This window comes from Papaver somniferum, chromosome 1 (genome assembly GCF_003573695.1).
Source record: "Papaver somniferum cultivar HN1 chromosome 1, ASM357369v1, whole genome shotgun sequence".
Lineage (NCBI taxonomy): Eukaryota > Viridiplantae > Streptophyta > Magnoliopsida > Ranunculales > Papaveraceae > Papaver > Papaver somniferum.
In genome coordinates this window covers 16,786,366-16,806,617 of record NC_039358.1, presented here as the reverse complement: position 1 = coordinate 16,806,617, position 20,252 = coordinate 16,786,366, and the positions used below count along the sequence as shown (strand labels likewise).

The following is a 20,252-nucleotide window of genomic DNA, read 5'->3' as shown; positions in this document are numbered from 1 at the left end:
CTCCACTCCGCTGCAGAGAAAACCCATGTCCGCCATCACCATAACCACCACCTCAACCACCACCATCTCCTCTCAAATCAACCAAACCACCAACTCCACCTGCTCGAACATCATCACCCCCTATTTCTAGCCCCCTATTTGATTGATATTTCTTCTCACCTTTCTCTGAAACCCTAGAAGAAAAATCAATCGATTAGGCGAGTCTAGAGTAGCAATTGACACATGGGAATGGAGCAAAGGACCAAGGGGAAGAATGGGTCGAAGTCAGAATCAATTTTTAGAGAGTTGGTGAGTTTTAATTTCACTTTTGGTGAAACCCTAATTTTTGGGAATTTTGGGGATTATGCTTGCATGTATAAATTGAGTGCTTGGGGTGTAATTTTAACTATGCCCGGAGTAGCCGGTGCACCAAGTTGTAGAATTTAATTTTAGTTCATGTTCTAAATCAATCTGCTAGGGTTTGGATGAAACCCTTAATCACATGTTAAGATAATTCAAGTTCATATTATTGTTCTTATAATGCTTCATGGCTTTAGAGATGCTAGTTAGCTACATTGATCAAATGAACCTGTGATAAGCTGTACTGTAAGAAGACAGTTTATGCTAGGGGGAATTAATGAAGTTGGTTGATAAGTTATCCATTTGAGATCCCACCATAGAATAAGAACTGTGCTTAATTGAGAAAAGAATGAGAGTTAGCTAATTGAACCAAATTAGCCTGTGATAGGTTGTGCTGTAAGAAGACAGCCTATGCTAGGGGTGAGTTAGGAAGATTAACTGATAAATCATTCTTTGGAGTTTTCTTTGGAAAGGAACAAGAACATAATTTGAATAAATATTTCCTTAGGATAGGATTAAGAAGGTGGATTCAAGACCCTAGTAGTGTTACCACAACTGTTTTACTTTGTTTCTTTGGCTCTTTACTTCACTGCCTTTGGCTCCATGCCATTGTTTCACGGTTATTCCTTGGTTCACTATCTCACTGCCACTTAGTTACTTGTTTAGATAACTTTAGCTTAGGAAGATTTCAACACACACCCTAGTCTCTGTGGAATGACCCGTATTTGCACACACATACTACAATCGACACCGTGCACTTGCGGTTATAATTTGTAGGTCTTTTAGAAGCCTATCAGTACCCGTTTGTATACCTGAGTGAGTTAAGTTCTAAAATCGGTTTGTTCATGAACAAATACATTTATATAATAAGGAATGCAATCTTTGCAAATCGTGGGTATAATGTTCATGATTGATTCGAGTGAATCAAAATCGATTTTGCTTCAATTGTGTCTTGTATACTTTTATCAGAATATAAACAATTGAACAACTCTATAACTAGCTTCATTTGAGTCATTTGAACTAGTTGTGATTAAGATGAACAAGGTTGATATGAAAGTGTTCATATGGCTAACTTTGGTTAACTATTGTTGAGCCAATTAAGTGTACACGTTTAGGTACGTTATCCATATCTAAATAGGCACACTTCATTTGTATGTAACAAGCTAAGATCAATCTAACAGTTGGAATATATTAGCTTGAATCTAATCAGGTTTTATCTAACAATGAATGCTTTGTTACCAAGGTAACATTGATTGCAAACCCTGATTTGAAGACTATATAAGGGATTACTCTAGCAACTGGGAAACCTAAGTCCTATACCTTCCGTGTGATACTAGTTGCGACTAGAGTCAATTCTCCTTTAACCTAGGTTTTTCTAAAACCATTATAGGCTAACGACTTAAAGACTTCATTGGGATTATGAAGCCAGACCCAACTATTTTCTCTGTAGTTGCGTGTTCTAATCTTACTTTGTTCTATCGTATTGAGTACTATCTTCTCTAAGATTTGCTCGACATTCAATCTCCGATAGGTAAGATAAAAAGTAATCACAAAGCTCTTCTTATCATTCTTTGTGATTCCACAATATCTTGTTTTGCTACCATACTGTTAAGATTATTATGGGGTGACTAATATTATTAGGCTGTTCTTCATGAATATAAGTCTGGTGTATCAATTGGTTCCTGTTCCCCTTGATTTATCAAAATACGGAACAAGAACTCGTAGGTATTTCTGTGGGAGACATATTTATCTATTCAATAGACTTTTCTGTGTGAGAAAAATTTGTTTATCAAGTCTTTGACTTTGGGTCGTAACAACTCTTAATTGTGGGTGAGATCAACTAAATGAATCAAGTGCATAGAGTCCTGCTGGGATTCATAGGTGTAAGGAATACGACTGTGCCTTGATCAGTGTGAGATTGGTTAGGGCTCAACTACATTCTAGTCCGAAGTTAACTTATAGTAGGCTAGAGTCTGTAGCGGCTTAATATAATGTGGTGTTCAAATCTGGACTAGGTCCCGGGTTTTTTCAGCATTTGCGGTTTCCTCGTTAACAAAAATTCTGGTGTCTGTGTTATTTCTTTTCCGCATTATATTTTCTATATAATTGAAATATCACAGGTTATGCGTAGTTCAATCAATTAGATAATCCAACCTTTGGTTGTTGATATAAATTGATTGACACTTGAACATTGGTCTTTGGTACCGTTCTAGTTGTTTCTCATAATAATCAGGCTCGCGGATTTATATCTGTTTGATTTGCTGATTACATTGAGAAACATGATATAACTCTTGAATGTATTTTCCTTGATTGAGTTTGACCGTCTAGTTGATTCTCTTGGAAATATATTGGAGTTAATCTATACAGATTTCCTAAACGAAATATTGGGTGTGGTTGTTAGACCCCCGCTTTTTCAGCTATGCCTACCTAGATCTAAAAGTAAGACTCATCCTGTAATGACCCGTCCCTTAATCGATATTGTCTCCGCTTAGCCACTGCGGTTATCTGGAAGTGTGAAGTTTTTCACGGGCATATCTGCGGTTATCCGACAACAACTTCCCGGGAGGTCACGCATCCCTGGATTACTCTCTCCCGAGTATGCTTAACTGCAGAGTTTTCTGCCAACTCTGGATCCAATTGTGCTGAAAAGACCTCAGTATAATGTAGACGTTCCTTGCCTCATGTGAAACCAGTATCTGGCATAGCATCCCAGCATACTCTCCCACCTGAGCACAAGCGAACCTTCCCTATTTGTATGCCAACTAACACCGATATTGTTCACATTTACCCACTGTGGTTATCCAGTAGTATGAGATTTTTAACGACATTACTGCGGTCATCCACCAACAGCTTCTCGAGAAGTCACCCATCCCGTGATTACTTCTGGCCGAGCACGCTTAACTGAGAAGTTTTCCCCCAAAAATCAGTCAGGTGAACCCATCATGCCTTGGTGTTAGGAAATGACAAACCATTACTTATATTTCATTCAGCCAACCACTGTTGGATATCGGGGTATTACAATACCACCACCTTAAATTTGAGTCGTCCTCGGCTCCGGAATATATTTTCAAGCCCAGATCTCCGGCGTTCCCTGCCCCTCATGAGAGCATTACCTGACATATTCCGTCCAGCGTACTTTCTCACCCTCGGAAGGTGAACCGTCGTCGGCTCTGATACCATTTGTAGTAACCCGTCCCTCCACACACTGCTGTCATCCAACAGTGTGGGGTTTTTAACAGGCATCGCTGCAGTAATCCAGCAACAACTTCCCACGAGGTCACCCATACCTGGATTGTTCTCGTCCTAGCACGCTTAATTGCAAATTTTTCTGCCAACTCTGGAGCCAATTGTGCTGAAAATACCTCGGTATAATTTAGACGTTCCTTGCCTCATGCGAAACCAGTATCTGGAACAACATCCCAGCATACCCTCCCACCCGAGCACAAGCGAACCGTCCCTAGTTGTATCCCAATTAACACCGATATTGTTACCACTTACCCGATGCGGTTATCCAGTAGTGTGGGATTTTAACGTACTACGACGGTCATCCAACAACAGCTTCCCGAGAGGTCACCCATTCCGTGACTACTCCAGGCCGAACACGCTCAACTGAGAAGTTTTTTCCCACAACTCAGTCAAGTGAACCCATCAGGCTTCGGTGTTAGGAAAGGACAAACTATTACTTATATTTCATTCAGCCAACCACTGCCGAATATCGGGGTATTACACATCCAACAAAAGTCAAGTTTCATGTGACCGAGAAAGAACTTGAGTACCACATGATATTAGGCTGACCGTGGATTCACGACAACGTGGTCATCCTCTCAATTTATCACCAATACATGAAGGCTATGTTGAATGAGAAGATCAACAATGCAGCATCGCCATCATATCCGTATGCTCCTGTTTATGATGTTTTTTTCTTCGAACCAAGGTGGAATCAACCTAACTTTACAAAGAAAAATCTATTAAAAAACTACTTAGGAAAAGAAATGTGTTTATTATCGCAGATAGAGAGAGGAAAGTTGGGAGAATTTGACGTGTCTTGTTCGGATGAAAGAGAATCTAGGCATAAAAGAAAATCAATTTACTGATTTCATGTTCAACATATTCATAACTTGTACTAAGAAAATGAAAGGAGTAATGAGACACCTGCAAAAACTATAGAAAGTGATTGAAATAAGTGACGAGATGCCTACAAAAACTTTAAAATGTGATTACAAGAAGTGACGAGATATTTGTAATTACTATAGAATGAGACTAAAAGAAGTGAAAAGACGTTTGGAAAAACTGTGGAATGAGATTTAAATAAGTGACGAGATGCATGCAGAAATTGTAGAATGATATTTGGGAGTTTGAATTTCATAACTATGATGTAAAGTATATACACTGTTTTATCAATCAATTCAGGATATGTTATGATAGTTTGTACACTGAGGAAATAAAAACATTTAAGCAACAAAATATATAATTTTAAACCCTAACTCAATTTCGTAAGAATCAAAGTTACACTTAACATGTGCAACAAGCCTTTAAACCATTATGATAACCCAGTGGACGAGTTGTGTTTTGTGAAGGTTTACAGAGATATGTACCCATAAATCTATGCTAATCTGTCTCAGTCTTCATCGGAATCTCCGAGAACATGATTGTGTTTCAGTTTTGATAATTGATCAAGGAACTTCCTTTTTAAAATGACATAGCACCCAACAAGTTCAAATTTTCTTCCTTTTAGTTGAGGGTATTTGATTATGCCAGTCTTTCCTACAACATTCAAACATTAACTTTAATGTTCATTAGTTGGAAGTTAAATAAATTAAAATATCAAAAAGTAAATGGATAAATGTTTATAAGTATTTTAGTTGTCATTGATTCATAACAATTGCACTTGGTGAAATCCCGGGTTGGAGGGATATCAACTATGTTACTCCTTCATTGATTACTAGATTACTATCATGTATGTTTTACATTGTTCTTTGGCGAAATTTTTCATAATTTTTTTGATAATAGCGCCGCATCCGGCTCCAGAAGGTATCAATTGGACGAACTCCTTACCAGACATCTGAACAGAGAGTTTCAGATAACTAAATCTTCTTGTAAATCATAACTGGCCATAGTACTTGAAGATATTTTTATAGTGAATTGAGTAGAAGAAAGTTGATTTTTATGAAGAAAAATGAGAAATGATTTTTGTTATGTAAAGGGACAAGATCAAGTGTGAGAGATTGTAAAAAAAAATCAAATAAGTATTGAATTTATAAGAGGGACCGTGTGGATACTTAGTCCCGACGAGCTAAGCCTGCACTTACCAACATTATAGATTTGTAGTTATGGTAAGCCTTGACTTAGCTAACTACCACAATCTTATCATCATAGTAGTTGCTTATTACTAGATTGTGGCTAAAAATAAAACAATAATTCTTTTCAGCCCGCCTTATTATCCCATGGTCAATCCCACCATGACGTGGCATGAATTTTCATACATTTTATCTTTCTTCTTCCTAATTGAGGTGGTCTGTTCAGTGTTTTACGGACTAATGGAGTTTTTGGCTCTGTTATTCAATCTTTGTATCTTTCTTCAGTCAATCCCTTATGGCATATGTTTTTTGGTGGCCTTCTTTTAACTCTCTTTCAATTTCAGAAACTCTAATCTCAATTTTTGCCTAGTTTTTTCAGTGTTTTTTAGCTAATAAATATGAAATCGGATCCACTGAAGCTATATGTACCACTGCTTATTGGTTTGTCTTGATCTAGCTCTCATAGCAGGACACAAGTAACAAATGTTGCCGCATACGGGCACTACCCATCTAGACATGCATTACTGGTATCTTTTCACCACCACAATCCCTTCACCTTCTTCTCCACAAATTCACTTTTGAAACACAGATTATTTACACTAATTAAAATTCCCAAATTCAGCAGACCATGATCATAATAATCAAAACATTCCACCAAAATCAATAAAAATTCAACCTTTCATCAAATTATATACTAAACCTGATCAAATTGCCAAATTGACAAAAATGAAGAAAAATCTCAAAAGGTCAAAGAAACAACTGAAGAATGTTTCAAAGACATTAAAGTTTCTTCCTTTTTCATACTAAACTCATAACATTAAACACAATCTTCTCAAAATCAAGGAACCCCATGTCTTAGATGATTGAGATATCATCTTTCCAGTAAGAAAACATATAGACTTGATACCAGGTTGTTATTTTCCATCTCCCAATTGATTTCGACTTATTGTTTTGTAATTGATAACAAGTTGTTATTATAGACTAGACTTAGAAGACTAATTGGACGTGGAGAAGTGAACGAATGAGCTAAATGAATAGGATGTTTAAATCATCCTTACCCTGTACTCAGTTTCAGAAGAACTTCTATGGACGACAGGGTATCCAATGATCCAAGTCATAACTGAATGCCATTGATGGTGGAACTAATACTTCCTTTCCCATAATCAAAGTTTCACATGTAAAGAGCTTGTTTCCATCACTAACAACTTCAATGAAAAATTTAATTTGGATAAAGATTGGTTTAGTCTTGTGTGCTCGTCACACCCAGAAAATAGTAAAAAGCCACGTCAATTTAGAGAGAGAAAAATCAAAAGATAGACTAGCCACGTCATAGTGGGATTGACGGTGGGACAATATGGTGGACTGAACAGAATTACTGAAAATAAAAAACAATGCTCACCGTAATGCATACTTCTATATCATGATATACTATCTTTATTTCAGCAAGAGTTATACATTTACTTATTCATTTTTAACAAAAAATAATTCATATCGAAACTAAAAATATCAAAACGGAGAGAGTAGTATTCTGTTTGATTACTTTGTAGTTAGTCCCATGTAATGTTAGGAATCTTAGGATTCATGTTGTGTATATAACAAGTAAAGTATCTTCTTAATCATGCAACAAGTACGTACTTCCGTACTTGGGCAGGTAACAACTAAGTGGTTCAAGAACATGGCAGGGCAATCCTTCTGTTCTCGTCCTTCTCCTTTTTATTTCTTCAATTTAAGAAAAAAAAATTATGATGACATGGTAGATAGATTGAATCAGCTTTGCTTAGAGACCAAACAAATGGGGATAAATTTTCGTACGGAATCTTCTGTTTTTTTTTGTTTAGTCCTCCCATTGGCGAAGTATTTTGTTGACCGCAAAGTTGACAATTAGTATGTTTGCAGGTGCAAATGCATCTTTCGCTCAATAGTATGTTTGCAGGTGCAAATGCTCCTATAAGACATGGTTTTTGCAACAAGCATCTCTAATGGAGATTCTAAGAAATGTGGGCGGTAGTTAGAAAAAAATAACTACAAATAGAAAAACTTTCACAGAGAAAATTTTAGATTTCTAGACTCACATAGTCATTTTCATACCTTTTCATTTATCGAAAAATTCCTATTTCCTATTATATCTCAATCTCACCAACACCAGTTTAAGAGATTGCAGTAAAAATCATCATTGGAGACGATCTAAGTTGAATTATGAGTTTAATTACTTAAGCTAGGTAATCGAGCAAACACTTTTTGATAGTCAACACCTTTTATACTAAATTATCGATTAGGTATAGTATTAATATTAGATTAAGATTTAATCAGATCTCATCTACTGTGTTAATCAGTAGACTTTTTTTACAGCGAAAAATTGTACCTAATTCAGGATGGGGAGGATGAAAACTGGGATGTTGGATTTTGATTGGTTCAATCTTCTGACATTATCTTTTTCCCCCTCTCAATAATTCCTTCTTTCTTTCTTCTAAAAAACCAAAACCCTCCTCATCTCTACAAAATTCAGACCCAAACTTTCTTCTTCTTCTTTCTTTATCTATCTTTGTTTGGGAATAATGGCAAACTTAGCCTTGAAACAGTGTATATTTCTTGGTTCTCCAATTACAAACAAGAATCTTAGTAATGGGTCGATTTCAGTTATTGGGTTCCCACCACCATCTTCTTCCTCTCGAAAACACCTTGTTTTGACTGCCAAGGCTGCTGTTACCGTTGAGCAGCAAATCCAGAAGAAAGTCTCTCTAATCAAAATTGGAACCAGAGGAAGGTATTATCTTCCTTCTTTGTAAATTGTGTAAGCTAATCATGTACAAATTTGGCTTCGCTTTGAGTTTTTGTTTCTGGGTTTTGGATATTTGGATAAAATATCTTCATTTTTGTACTTTTATGATCTGTGAATTATTATGGTGGTGTTGGAGAACAAGATGGCACTGCATAACTGTTCTTATTGATTTGATTAGGGTTATGTGTGCTATAAACCATCTCAATTGATTCCAATTTAGTTAGTTAGAAGTTATGGGGTTAAGTTATTGAGACTTCTTTCTGAACACATGGAAAATTTCATGTGTTTGAACCTGTTTAACTGAGCATTGTCCATCCGTTTCTGAACATAATATGAATAGGTTCATTTGCTCCTGCTTTGCTGGGTCTTTATCTTTTCTTTGGCTGTTGTAGAAACTTGAACAGCAAGGTGGTTTTGTATCTGTTATGTGTTTTGATATGATTATGAAGCCATCAATTAGTATGACCTTAGAAAGTTCTACTAGTTTAGAAGTTAACTAAGATCTATGGAGGTTTATGTCAGGGACTGAAAGCTAGCTATACCTGTTCGTTTTGAGGTCAGTCTTCTACCCAAGTCTTGTCAGTATCAGTTTTGGCCAAATGTTAGGGACCTACAAAAAAAGTAATTTGTGAGCATAACTGCTAGAAAGGCGCCTGTAAGAAATCCGTAAAGTTCAAATACTCAAGAAACTGAATTTGTTATTGCTGTCAGTATATTCAGAACAATATATGGGGAGTGCCTGTAAGAAATCCGTAAAGTTCAAATACTCAAGAAACTGAATTTAAAATCAATGAAGATACTTAAAATTATTTTCTGGCAATCTGAGAGGTGTCCTTATCCATATTCTGGAAGCTTTTTTTTCTTCTTCTTTGTACAGTTTTAAGTATTCTCCGTTGGGTGATATAATTCCTGTGCTTTGTTTAGGACAGCCCACTGGCACTTGCTCAGGCTTACCAAACACGGGAGAGACTCATTGCCGCACATGCAGACTTGGCTGAAGAAGGAGCCATTGAAATTATTATTATAAAAACAACTGGTGACAAGATACTGGATCAGCCTCTTGCAGATATAGGAGGCAAAGGCCTGTTCACAAAAGAGATAGATGAAGCTCTACTAAATGGCGACATAGATATCGCCGTCCACTCTATGAAAGATGTCCCTACATATTTACCAGAGGGGACGATTTTACCATGCAACCTTCCACGAGAAGATGTCCGTGATGCATTTATTTCATTAAGTGCAGCTTCTCTGGGTGATCTCCCTGCTGGAAGTGTTGTTGGTAGTGCTTCTCTTAGAAGACAATCACAGATACTGCACAAATACCCTTCATTGAAAGTAAGTAATAATTTGTATGAGAGAGTATCAGGATCTTCACTTGTTACCAATCTTCATGGTAGTGCCTGGGTGGCGTTTCGTCTACATATACATAACTCAGCCTTCTGTTATCTCCTTTGAGGGGTAGTGGTTATCGAGAACATGGATTTTGAAACTAGTGACCATTTTGGTCATAACAGAGTGCTAGTGTCAGCAATTACCATCTTGATATGTCCATCTACTGGGCACAACATTTTAGGTTGTCATAATCCAAATAGGCTGGTTTGCAAGTTATACTGAATCGACGCCTTTAGTTTCTTGCATCTTGTTGTGGGTTGAATTTTGGAGTCTGCATTGGAATCATCAACTTGAATGGTCAACTCATCTTATTAAAAGTTCATAAACAATCCTGTCATTCTGAGTAGCAGATTCCCAAACATATCTTTGTTCTGTATCGTTTCTCTAATTTGTCCAGTTCCTGCGTTCTATAATCTTATCTATCTCTTAGGAGCCTTCCTTTGATGCATTTATTTCCTATTTTGCAGGTCGAGAACATTAGAGGCAACGTTCAAACAAGATTAAAGAAACTTAAAGAAGGGAAAGTCAAAGCGACCTTATTAGCATTGGCCGGGCTCAAACGTCTTGACATGACAGAAAATGTCACTGCCATTCTATCTATAGATGATATGCTTCCAGCCGTTGCTCAAGGAGCTATTGGAATTGCATGTCGGACCAATGATGATAAGATGGTATATATCCGTTAGTTTCCAAGTCTTGCAATTCCCTCTTTTCAGATTGTTGATTCTAAGAAAATGAGAAGTTTTATGTAAATAGGTTTACTTGACACCCTCACTTCTTGATTGAACTTAGTGCTACTGCATTTTCAGTTTGTCCTTTCCTTCACCCCCTCCTAGTGCCTTTTGACTTTCTTTTGCTTAGCTCAGTTGGCTTCTTTTTTCTCGTTTTATGGTGATCGGAATTGACTTTTCCTTTTCTGTTTTCCTCTTCTTTTCTATGTAAATGGACCGTGGTTGTTCTCTTTGTTCCTTTAGACAGTGACACTAACTAGGGTTAAATTTAAGCTTTTGGGGTCGCCTGTAAAAATGGTGAAAAACTTGAGTGCGTTTCTCTGTGACTTGCATATTTTAGTTTCTATTCGAATTATTATGCAATAAAAATGAATTCTGTCAATATTTATTAACACTGTCTTGTGTAGGCTAATTACATTGCTTCACTGGATCACGAGGATACCAGATTTGCCATCACATGTGAAAGAGCTTTCCTTGCAACACTGGATGGTTCTTGCCGAACTCCAATTGCAGGTTATGCTCACCGCGATACAGATGGTTCTTGTGTATTCAGGGGATTGGTTGCTTCACCTGATGGAACTCAAGGTAAGCCAAATATTATTGATTTTCGATTGTCTTACGTCCGAACTTGCCCACAACTTGTATATAAAATCCAACAAGGACCCTCTGGTTTCTGCTTATAATATGCACTTTTTTTATAGCAAGGTAAAAGTCTTAACGATATTTGGATTGAATGCTACACTATAAAACTTCTTTTCTAGACAAACTTGTAAACTTAACTCTTACTTACCACTTGTTCTGAAGTCTCATTCGAAGTAGTTAGTGGATTCCACATAGAGATGATTCATGATATGCTTGTTCTCTTCCTATTTTGAGCAGTTTAACCAATCTTGGCAGATTTTCACAAAATTTTAAAACTGTTTCACCTCATAAAAATAAATAGGCCAACTAAAAAACACTTCTTCTTTTCAAATTTTTTTGTGTCTACTCATTTACTGTCTTTCTTTCTTATTTTAGTACTTGAGACATCGAGAACGGGTACATTTGCTCTCGATGATATGATTGCCATGGGGAAAGATGCTGGTGAGGAATTGCGTTCACGTGCTGGTCCAGGTTTCTTTGATTTCTTAACAGCCCAAAAGTAGGAATACAAAACAATAAAACATAATAGGTGAAGAGAAAGAAAGTCTCTGGCGCATTCGAAGGAAGAGGTAATGCGCCTGCTTCTGATGTCTGTACTTTGTAACATTTACCGGCTGTAGTCGTTTGTTGAGCTAGATTAGATAAAGCATGCTGTACGGAACTTCAAATGCTGAAGAGATTAGATTAGACTATTTATTCATTTTTGTGCAAGTTAGTTTTTCGTTTTCCTCGTTCTTCTTCACAGTTGGCGTATATAATCTCTTATTTGGTAATTGTTCAAAATGAAATCTATTAGCGTTGTTTTTTTTCAGTAAGCAACTGCACATCTTTCTTAAACGTCCAAGAGAACCAGTTTCCTTTTCATAGATAGGTTTCATGTTTTGTTTTCTGTAAGACAAGTTAGCAGGTGACAGGAAGAAAGTGATTTGAAGATGATTTGGTGAAGTAGTTCAAGAAACAAAACAAAGAAAAGAAAACTTAGGTAAATCTTACAAGAGAACTGGTGCTAATGGTAAAGAAACAGAAAATGGAAAGTGCTAAGCGGAGGATGTTAGGTTAAAGGGGCAGCTGGGAGATCCTTCATCCAAGCATCTAATGGTTTGCCTATAGAGTATACGATGAATCCAATCTTTCTTAGTTCATCAGGATTCACTACATTCCTTCCATCGAATACAAATGCCGGTTTCTCCATTCCATCGTAGATCCTCTGGTAATCTAAGAATTTGAACTCATCCCACTCCGTCATGATGCAGATACCATGAGCTCCCTTGGCTGCTTCATATGCATCCCATGTGACAGTCACCATTTCCTTCGATTTAGCTGTAGGACTACTTGGGACCAGGTGCTGCGGATGATCCCAGTCAAATTTGCTCGTCGTTAGATCCCTTCTAATTTGATCCTCACTTACCTGTGGATCGTAGATTGACAACTTTGCTTTGTCCCCTAATAGACCCAAGCAGATATCTATTGCAGGCGTCTCCCTAGTGTCACCGGTATCCTTCTTAAATGCGAATCCTAACACTAGTATCTTCTTTCCCGATACAGTGTTGAACATGGATGACACTACCCTGTTCACAAACCTCAACTTCTGGTAGTCATTAATCTGGACTACCTGCCTCCAATAGTTTGCCACCTCTGTCAGACCGTTGCACTCACAAATGTACACCAGGTTCAGTATGTCCTTCTGGAAGCATGAACCGCCGAACCCGACACTTGCGTTCAAGAACTTGGGGCCAATCCTAGTGTCCTTACCCACGGCATAAGCAACCTCCGAGACATTAGCACCCGTTGCTTCGCATAATGCAGACATCGCATTGATAGAGGAGATCCTTTGAGCCAATATTGCATTTGCTGCCAGCTTTGAGAGTTCTGCTGACCATAAATTTGTGGTTATGATACGATCCTCGGGGACCCATTTGGCGTACACACCCTTAAGAGCAGCCACGGCCTTCTGTCCTTCAGGGGTCTGACGTCCTCCTATGAGGACCCGATCTGGATTAGTGAGGTCATCAATTGCAGTACCCTCTGCAAGGAATTCAGGGTTCGAGAGTATTTGGAAGTTAACACCATCACGACTGCTGTGGTTTAAGATCTTCTCGATGGCCTCTGCAGTCTTCACGGGGACGGTCGACTTCTCTACCACAATCTTGTCGGACTTGGCGACATCAGCAATCATACGGGCAGCACTTTCCCAGTAAGTGAGATCAGCTGCCTTGCCAGCTCCAAGACCACGGGTTTTGGTTGGGGTATTGACTGAGACGAAGATGATATCGGAATCCGCAATATGGGACTCGACGTCTGAACTAAAGAAGAGATTGGTGTTTCTGCATGATTTGACAACTTCATCAAGGCCAGGCTCAAAAATTGGGAGACGGTCACTGTTCCAGGCATTGATACGCGGAACTGAAATATCCACGACGACCACTTGAATATCAGGGCACTTGTAGGCGATCATTGCCATTGTCGGTCCTCCAACGTAACCGGCCCCGATGCAACATATTTTTACCATTTCGGAACGACTTTATGCGTGTTTTCTTATTCTTTTGCTTCTTGATCAATGGATTCTCGATTGAGAAAGACCAATTTTCTAGTTAACTCTGATAACAACCGCTAAACTGCATGCCCTGGATCTTTGAGAGCTCAAAAGGAACATACATAGGGTTTCTTTTTTCTTTTGAAGAAGAAAAATTTAACGAAGCTTTGTTAGTTTGAGCGAAATTTGTGAATATTTTCTTGTGGAGGGGAGAAAAGGTAGGATCATACATGAATGCTTTTAGAGAGAATAAAATGGATATCAGCAGCATGGTCACTTTTTTTTTTTTCTTCTCTTTTAACGTAGTCAGCAGGACCAGTACCCTTGTCTCTATCCAGTAATTGTTTTTTTGAGAATCTAATGGGTTCTCGGATCCAACGAAATACCTGGTTCGGGTTCAAGACCCGGATCCGTTAAGAAATGGACCCAACTTTTTAAATCGAGTTCTGTGCCGGGTTCGTAATACCGAGCAGAACCGAATCCTCAAACACCCTCCCCGGCAGATAGGGTGGCTAAAAACCCTACCCGTCCGACCCATTGTGCAGGCCTCAAATTTGTGACAGATCATGAAATCACCAGGTTACTTCGTCTCGTATAGTTCCACGAAGTTCCAAAAAGGAGATGATTAAATAGTTACATTCAGATTTTTGTTGAGAAAGTTCTTCTCCTTTTTGATTATTCATATTTCTTAGTCAAAGTCTTCTTCAAGTTGTATCTTTCAAGTCAGAGGCCTAGTTAGTAAGTTCGCGAATGATTCGCGAATCATTCGCGAATTTTTCCGTATCACGAATTTTACCGTCTTATTCGCGTACGTTTGCAACTCCGAACCCAAGTCGCGTATTATGTGGCATTCCCGGATTATTCGCGAACCGTTCACGAATTTTACGTATCCCGAATGATACGTCCGCTTAATTCGCCATAAATTCTTTAGCTTTTACTTTTCAAAGATCCCATTTTTTGGGCTTTACTGCCTCCCGAGCATACACGACCGAATATTAGACGTGTTGTAATTTTTATGAAACAAAAACGACTGAAGAGATTTGAAGGTGAAGGTGAGAGAGATCTCAAACTCACTAACCAAGCATCTAAACCACCATACGACGTCCTCTTGGATAACTAATGTTGTATATATTATTAATATCATCATATTAAGTTTATTTTTTCTTTAAATAACTCACACATATGCATAAAAATTGGTCTATGACCTTATAAATACAAATTATTTGTTATATATAGATACCGAATTTTCAGAACCGAACTCACATTTATAAATCGAATTATACACGTACGTATGCCGTTCCGAATTACTAACGAATCACGTCCCGTTGACCGAATTTTTGACCGAATCTGGATTTTACAAAACCGTATAATACTCGTACGTTTGATGTTCCGTACGTTTGACGAATCCCGAATTGCTAACTAGGGTCAGAGGGTGGCAGGCTCTTAAATAATTGTATAAATGTTTGGTTCATCAAGTCTTTTCCAAAGTGGAATTTGACTTCAGGTGCAACTTACAGGGTAACGTTAGTTCTGAAATCTCAAAGGGAAACACAAACTAGCTATACGCAACAACAATTTCACATTAGGAAATGTCAACAAGGATGAAGTTAGCACAAGATAATCCTTACTTGCAAGAGATAACTTGCGATTACAGTACTGCTGCGTCTGAGCAACGGCCATTTGATCTTCGCAATGTGGTTCAGCTTGGTGCTTCTGATTTGGCAGAGATTAATCCGACTGTCTGCTGTTTTTCACCATCCCATGTTTCCGTCCCGTCCTACGATTCAGGTATGCAAACTTTCCTAAGCCTAATTAGGTGAAGAGATGACTTAATATGGTGCTAAGTTAATTGCTTGTGGATTAATCACTTACATACTGAATTCTGGAACAATTAACTGTTACTGTTTAATTAGTATCCGCATTTCAAATCATATGAAGTTTTTGTAGCAAATTGTTTTTGTGGTACTAGTTAACAAGAATAGGTTCTGATGAGCAATTGAGCATGTGTGCTTTGGCAGGTAATCGCCTGAGGCCTTTAAGTGAGTCTTTGCCATTGTACAAAGCAGCAGTGAATGGGGACTGGAAAAGGGCTAAAGATATCATCAAGGATGATTTGGCCTCAACGACTGACGGAATCACAATATTCTCAGAGACGGCACTGCATGTAGCTGCAGCTGCAGGGCATGCCAAGTTTGTCGAAGAGCTAGTGCAACTCATGCAATCAGATGCTCTTGAATTACGGGAAACCAACAATGATGAGACAGCGATCCACCTTGCTGCCATTGCTGGGCATACAAAAGTTGCCAAGGCCATGTTGCAGAAAAATCCCAATTTAACACAGCTGCGTAATATGAATGGATGGACACCACTGTTGAGTGCTATCTATTCTTCATCGAATCAACCAAAGGAGATGATTGAATATCTTTGCAGTGTCACCATTGATGGAGATAGTATAAACAATCCATTGGTTGGTGGTGAGCTAATCTGTACCATTGCTAGAGCTGGTTTATATGGTAAGTAATCATCACTTAATTAGCTTAAAAAACCAACATTTATAAATGTGTGTCCTACAATACAATATTGTTTCTCAGTAATCTAATAATGCAGATAGCAAGAATCAGTTTAGGAGTAAAATATATCATTATATGTCCATCAAATGGCTGAAGGCTATGGCTATCCTTAAGGGTGTGGATAGATTGTTCTTGTTAGATGTGTTCTATGGATAGACATGACAAGTATAATTTCTTAAGTTAACTGATTTTCTAGGTAATGAATTTCTTGTATGTAGATATTGCTATGAATTTAATTCAGCAGAACCCGGATCTGGCTATACTGAAGGATGAAAGTGGCTGTTGTGCATTGGAAGTGATGGCGGAGAGGCCGTATGCATTCCCAAGTTCAAGTCAGCTGCGACCTTGGCAAAGGTTCATCTACCCATGTTGGTCACTGCTTAACTAATCTTCTGCTTTATATAATTTGAGTGCAACTCCTAGCTACTGAAGATATGATTCCATTCAACTGAAAATCTGAAACAATCCATATAATTTTGGTGGTTCAGTTATTACAGTGGAGTCATCTCCTGCAGTTGCCAACCAGGTAAGAGCAGATTTGGAGAATCCTTTACTGATTTCAGGGGAACTATCAACCAATATCACTACTCAAAGCACAACTAACAACATCTCAGTCATTGCCTCCTCAATTCAAGGTTTGTTTGAGTTTTATTAGCTAGCTACCTTGGCAGTCCTCTTGTGTATTGATCCTTATCTTACTCAGGGATACCGGGTTTTCCTTTTCAGTGCACTATGGACGGATAAAAGAACTACTCTTGAAAGGTATGGCAATAGTTTTTTCGGTCTCAATAGAAGTAGTATGAAGTAATTAAATTTGATTAATGATTTTATTCTATTTCAGTCCGTGGTATCAAACAAGTATACGATGAAAAGTTGATGCATAAACAAGCCTTGGATTTGGTCAAATGTATTTGTGCACAGATTTTTCTTATGAGCTGTTCAGGAATCTCAGATTTTTTCAAAGATTCGTCTACCTTCACGACAGCCACGATTTATGGAACTGTCGAGGTTGTACTAGAGTGCATTCAAATGTTTCCCGATCTAATCTGGCTTAAATCGCAAGGACGTAGTATATTTGAGATTGCAATAGAAGAACGACATGAACAGATCTTCAATCTCGTACTTCAGATGAATGAGCACAAGAAAAAATTGGTTTACTCGAGAGACGAGTTTGGTAATACTATCCTGCATTTAGCTGCCAAGTTATCACCTTTTTCTCAGCTTCACTCGGTCACTTGTGTAGCTTTGCAAATGCAGAGAGAGCTGCAGTGGTTTGAGGTACATATTTCAGCACATAAAAGTCCAAACTTACACCAAATTGGTATGATTACTAGCTTGTTGTTGTGTGCATTGTTAATGATGTTACCTTTTCTCCAGGCCGTTGAAAATATTACGCTACCAATCCACAAGGTAACAAGAAACAATGATGGAAAGACACCAGGAATTTTGTTCAAGGAGCAACACCATGCCTTAATGGAAAAAGGGGAGAAATGGATGAAAGATACAGCCCAGTCGTGCATGTTAGTAGCCACCCTCATTGCTACTGTAGTATTTGCTGCAGCTTTTCAAGTTCCTGGTGGTAATTTTAGCGATGATGATGGCAGTAACAAACTAGCAGGCTTCCCAATCTTTTTACGTCGAAATGCTTTTATGGTGTTTGCAGTAGCAGATGCTTTGGCTTTTTTCTCTTCCTCCACATCGATTCTGATGTTCTTATCCATCCTAACTTCCCGTTATGCTGAACAAGATTTTCTCAACTCATTGCCTAAAAGGTTAATCATCGGTCATGCGACTCTTTTTTTCTCTATAATCACCATGATGGTAGCCTTTAGTGCAACACTTTCTATTTCACTTGGTCCCAAATTTGGATGGGTTCCAATTCCATTAGCTTTAAGTGCATGTGTCCCTGTGACCTTATTTGCATTCTTACAGTATCCATTGTTTTTTGAAATTGTGTATTCGACATATGGGCCTGGCATCTTTCATAAATAAAGGAAGAAACGTCGCAGCAATCTGAACTTCAGCAGTAACTTAGAATCCTTGATTTACAAGGAACTTTACAATCATTGCAGCATGTGAACACATGTAGAAGTCCATATTCGAGAGGATGACATATCTGCTTGTAAGTTGTGATTAACAGTGCCTGCAAATGCATAACGAAAGACAAAGGTTACGAAATTTGATCTTGAAATGACCCCATTTGGACTGGAGCATTATCTGGAGGCCCTTTCTGGAAGTATTTCTTGTGATGGTTTTTCTTCTACTGCTGGATCAATATTTAGCGGGTTTCCGGGTTCGGAAAACCAGTATAGATTATCTATTCCATAGGTAATGATTCATTGGAATCATTATTGTCTAGGGATAAATTTCTTGATTATGCAGTAGAAATGGATTATCCATTCAATTCTCGAGAGTGTTCAGTTGATCTACTGGGTTGTTGTCATGGTCTGGTTTGCCTATGGTTAGAAAATCGTGATACGACTTTTTTATGTCTTTGGAATCCAGCAACCAAAGAGTACAAACAAGTACCCAAATCACCAGATGATCATGATGATATGAATCAAATGAGCATGGTTGCATTTGGTTATGATTCTAAGAATGATGATTACAAGTTACTAACTCGTTTTGATAATTTAGTTCAAGTCTATTCGTTAGGATTAAATTCCTGGAAAAGAATTGGAAATGTGGAGTTTCGCAGCCTTCGGGATGCTGGGGTGCTTGTTAATGGAGATCTTCATTGGTTAGCTGAATCGCAGGACTCTTCACGACAAATTGTAGTCTCTTTAGATATGAGTGAGGAGATATTCAAAGAGATGCAACTACCAAAAACTTCGGTGAGTAGGCCGCATCGGTTTATGAAAGTGGGGGCGTTGGAAGGGTGCCTCTGTGTGCTTGGTAGCGATATTTGTCTTCAGGTTGAAGTATGGGTAATGCAGGATTATGGAGTTCATGAATCTTGGACTAAACGCTATGTGATTAACCATGAGTCGGTCTCGAATGATTATTTATTGAGGCTTGTGTGGTCTTTTAAGAGTGGGGAGATTCTATTCGGGATTTCTTCTAATGGTTCTTTAATTTCATACGACCCAAACTATCGAAGACTTAGACCAACTAACCTCCTCAGGGTAACACACATCGAAAAGGAAGGGTCTTATTGCGAAAGCTTAATTTCACTGAACTCTAATACTTATCAGGGAAGGACAAGAGGAACCAACAGGTGAATTAATTTGTTAGTATTTATATGGTATTAACTTGTATATCTGTTTCCTGTCCCGTCGTTGCAGCTTTTACTGTTAAGCAAAATAAGTTTGGATTGTCATAATTTATAAACACTGATGGACAACTCTTAAATTTTGTGGTAATGCAGGGTGCCCAGGCATAGAGCAGGCTTAGATAGTTTAGATTAGTTGGGCTTGAGGCAATCATATGGGATGAAGAACTGAAACAAGAGAATGCTTTGGGGATAACAAATATGGTGATGTATAATCTCATTGAGATGACGCAGTAGAATTCTTTTGTGCAGGGTTAAGTTTAGGTTTAGTCGTCTTAATGTCTTGTTTTCTGGATATATTTAAAATAATGCAACTGCATACTAGATGTGTGTTTCTAAAGCTCTCTGTAGAACTTGGTCTCTAGTAGTCCAGTGGTATGAGTCCGAGTCAGAAACAGTTGGATTAAACTAGAAACAGTGGTGCAATTATCATTTTGGGCTAGTGCTATTTACGCTTTAATGAGTTATTTTTCATTACGTTATTTTGTTGAGATTTAACGAGTTATTTTTCATTATGTTTCTCGCATAATTGTTCTATATTATACAACCTCTAAATACACCATGTAATGGTAGTGAATGGCGTGAACCTTTTGTGTTGTATCTCGCCTAACATGCACAACAATACATCTGCCTGTGTGGAGTTTCTTCTAACATTTTTGTTATTAATTCTGCATTTCTTCTTGAGATCATCCAATCAT

General features: G+C 38.0%; 4 protein-coding genes across 4 annotated transcripts; 3 read left to right on the top strand and 1 right to left on the bottom strand.

Annotated features, from left to right (window-relative positions):
- Positions 1 to 7,624: 7,624 nt before the first annotated feature.
- LOC113280224 (porphobilinogen deaminase, chloroplastic-like) lies at positions 7,625 to 11,922 on the top strand. The gene is made up of 5 exons (XM_026528877.1): positions 7,625 to 8,400; positions 9,345 to 9,750; positions 10,275 to 10,478; positions 10,946 to 11,123; positions 11,556 to 11,922. The coding sequence occupies exons 1-5, from the start codon at positions 8,192 to 8,194 to the stop codon at positions 11,681 to 11,683; spliced, it is 1,125 nt and encodes a 374-aa protein (XP_026384662.1). The 5' UTR covers positions 7,625 to 8,191; the 3' UTR covers positions 11,684 to 11,922.
- Positions 11,777 to 13,846, bottom strand: LOC113280215 (UDP-glucose 6-dehydrogenase 5-like). Its single transcript, XM_026528870.1, has one exon. The coding sequence runs from the start codon at positions 13,687 to 13,689 to the stop codon at positions 12,232 to 12,234; it is 1,458 nt and encodes a 485-aa protein (XP_026384655.1). The 5' UTR covers positions 13,690 to 13,846; the 3' UTR covers positions 11,777 to 12,231.
- A 1,391-nt stretch (positions 13,847 to 15,237) lies between these two features.
- On the top strand, positions 15,238 to 18,295 carry LOC113280199. Its single transcript, XM_026528857.1, has 7 exons — positions 15,238 to 15,501; positions 15,732 to 16,226; positions 16,502 to 16,651; positions 16,772 to 16,918; positions 17,010 to 17,045; positions 17,125 to 17,561; positions 17,661 to 18,295. The coding sequence occupies exons 1-7, from the start codon at positions 15,303 to 15,305 to the stop codon at positions 18,273 to 18,275; spliced, it is 2,079 nt and encodes a 692-aa protein (XP_026384642.1). The 5' UTR covers positions 15,238 to 15,302; the 3' UTR covers positions 18,276 to 18,295.
- A 29-nt stretch (positions 18,296 to 18,324) lies between these two features.
- LOC113280208 (F-box/kelch-repeat protein At3g06240-like) lies at positions 18,325 to 20,023 on the top strand. Its single transcript, XM_026528864.1, has 2 exons — positions 18,325 to 19,500; positions 19,651 to 20,023. The coding sequence occupies exons 1-2, from the start codon at positions 18,671 to 18,673 to the stop codon at positions 19,688 to 19,690; spliced, it is 870 nt and encodes a 289-aa protein (XP_026384649.1). The 5' UTR covers positions 18,325 to 18,670; the 3' UTR covers positions 19,691 to 20,023.
- Positions 20,024 to 20,252: the final 229 nt, after the last annotated feature.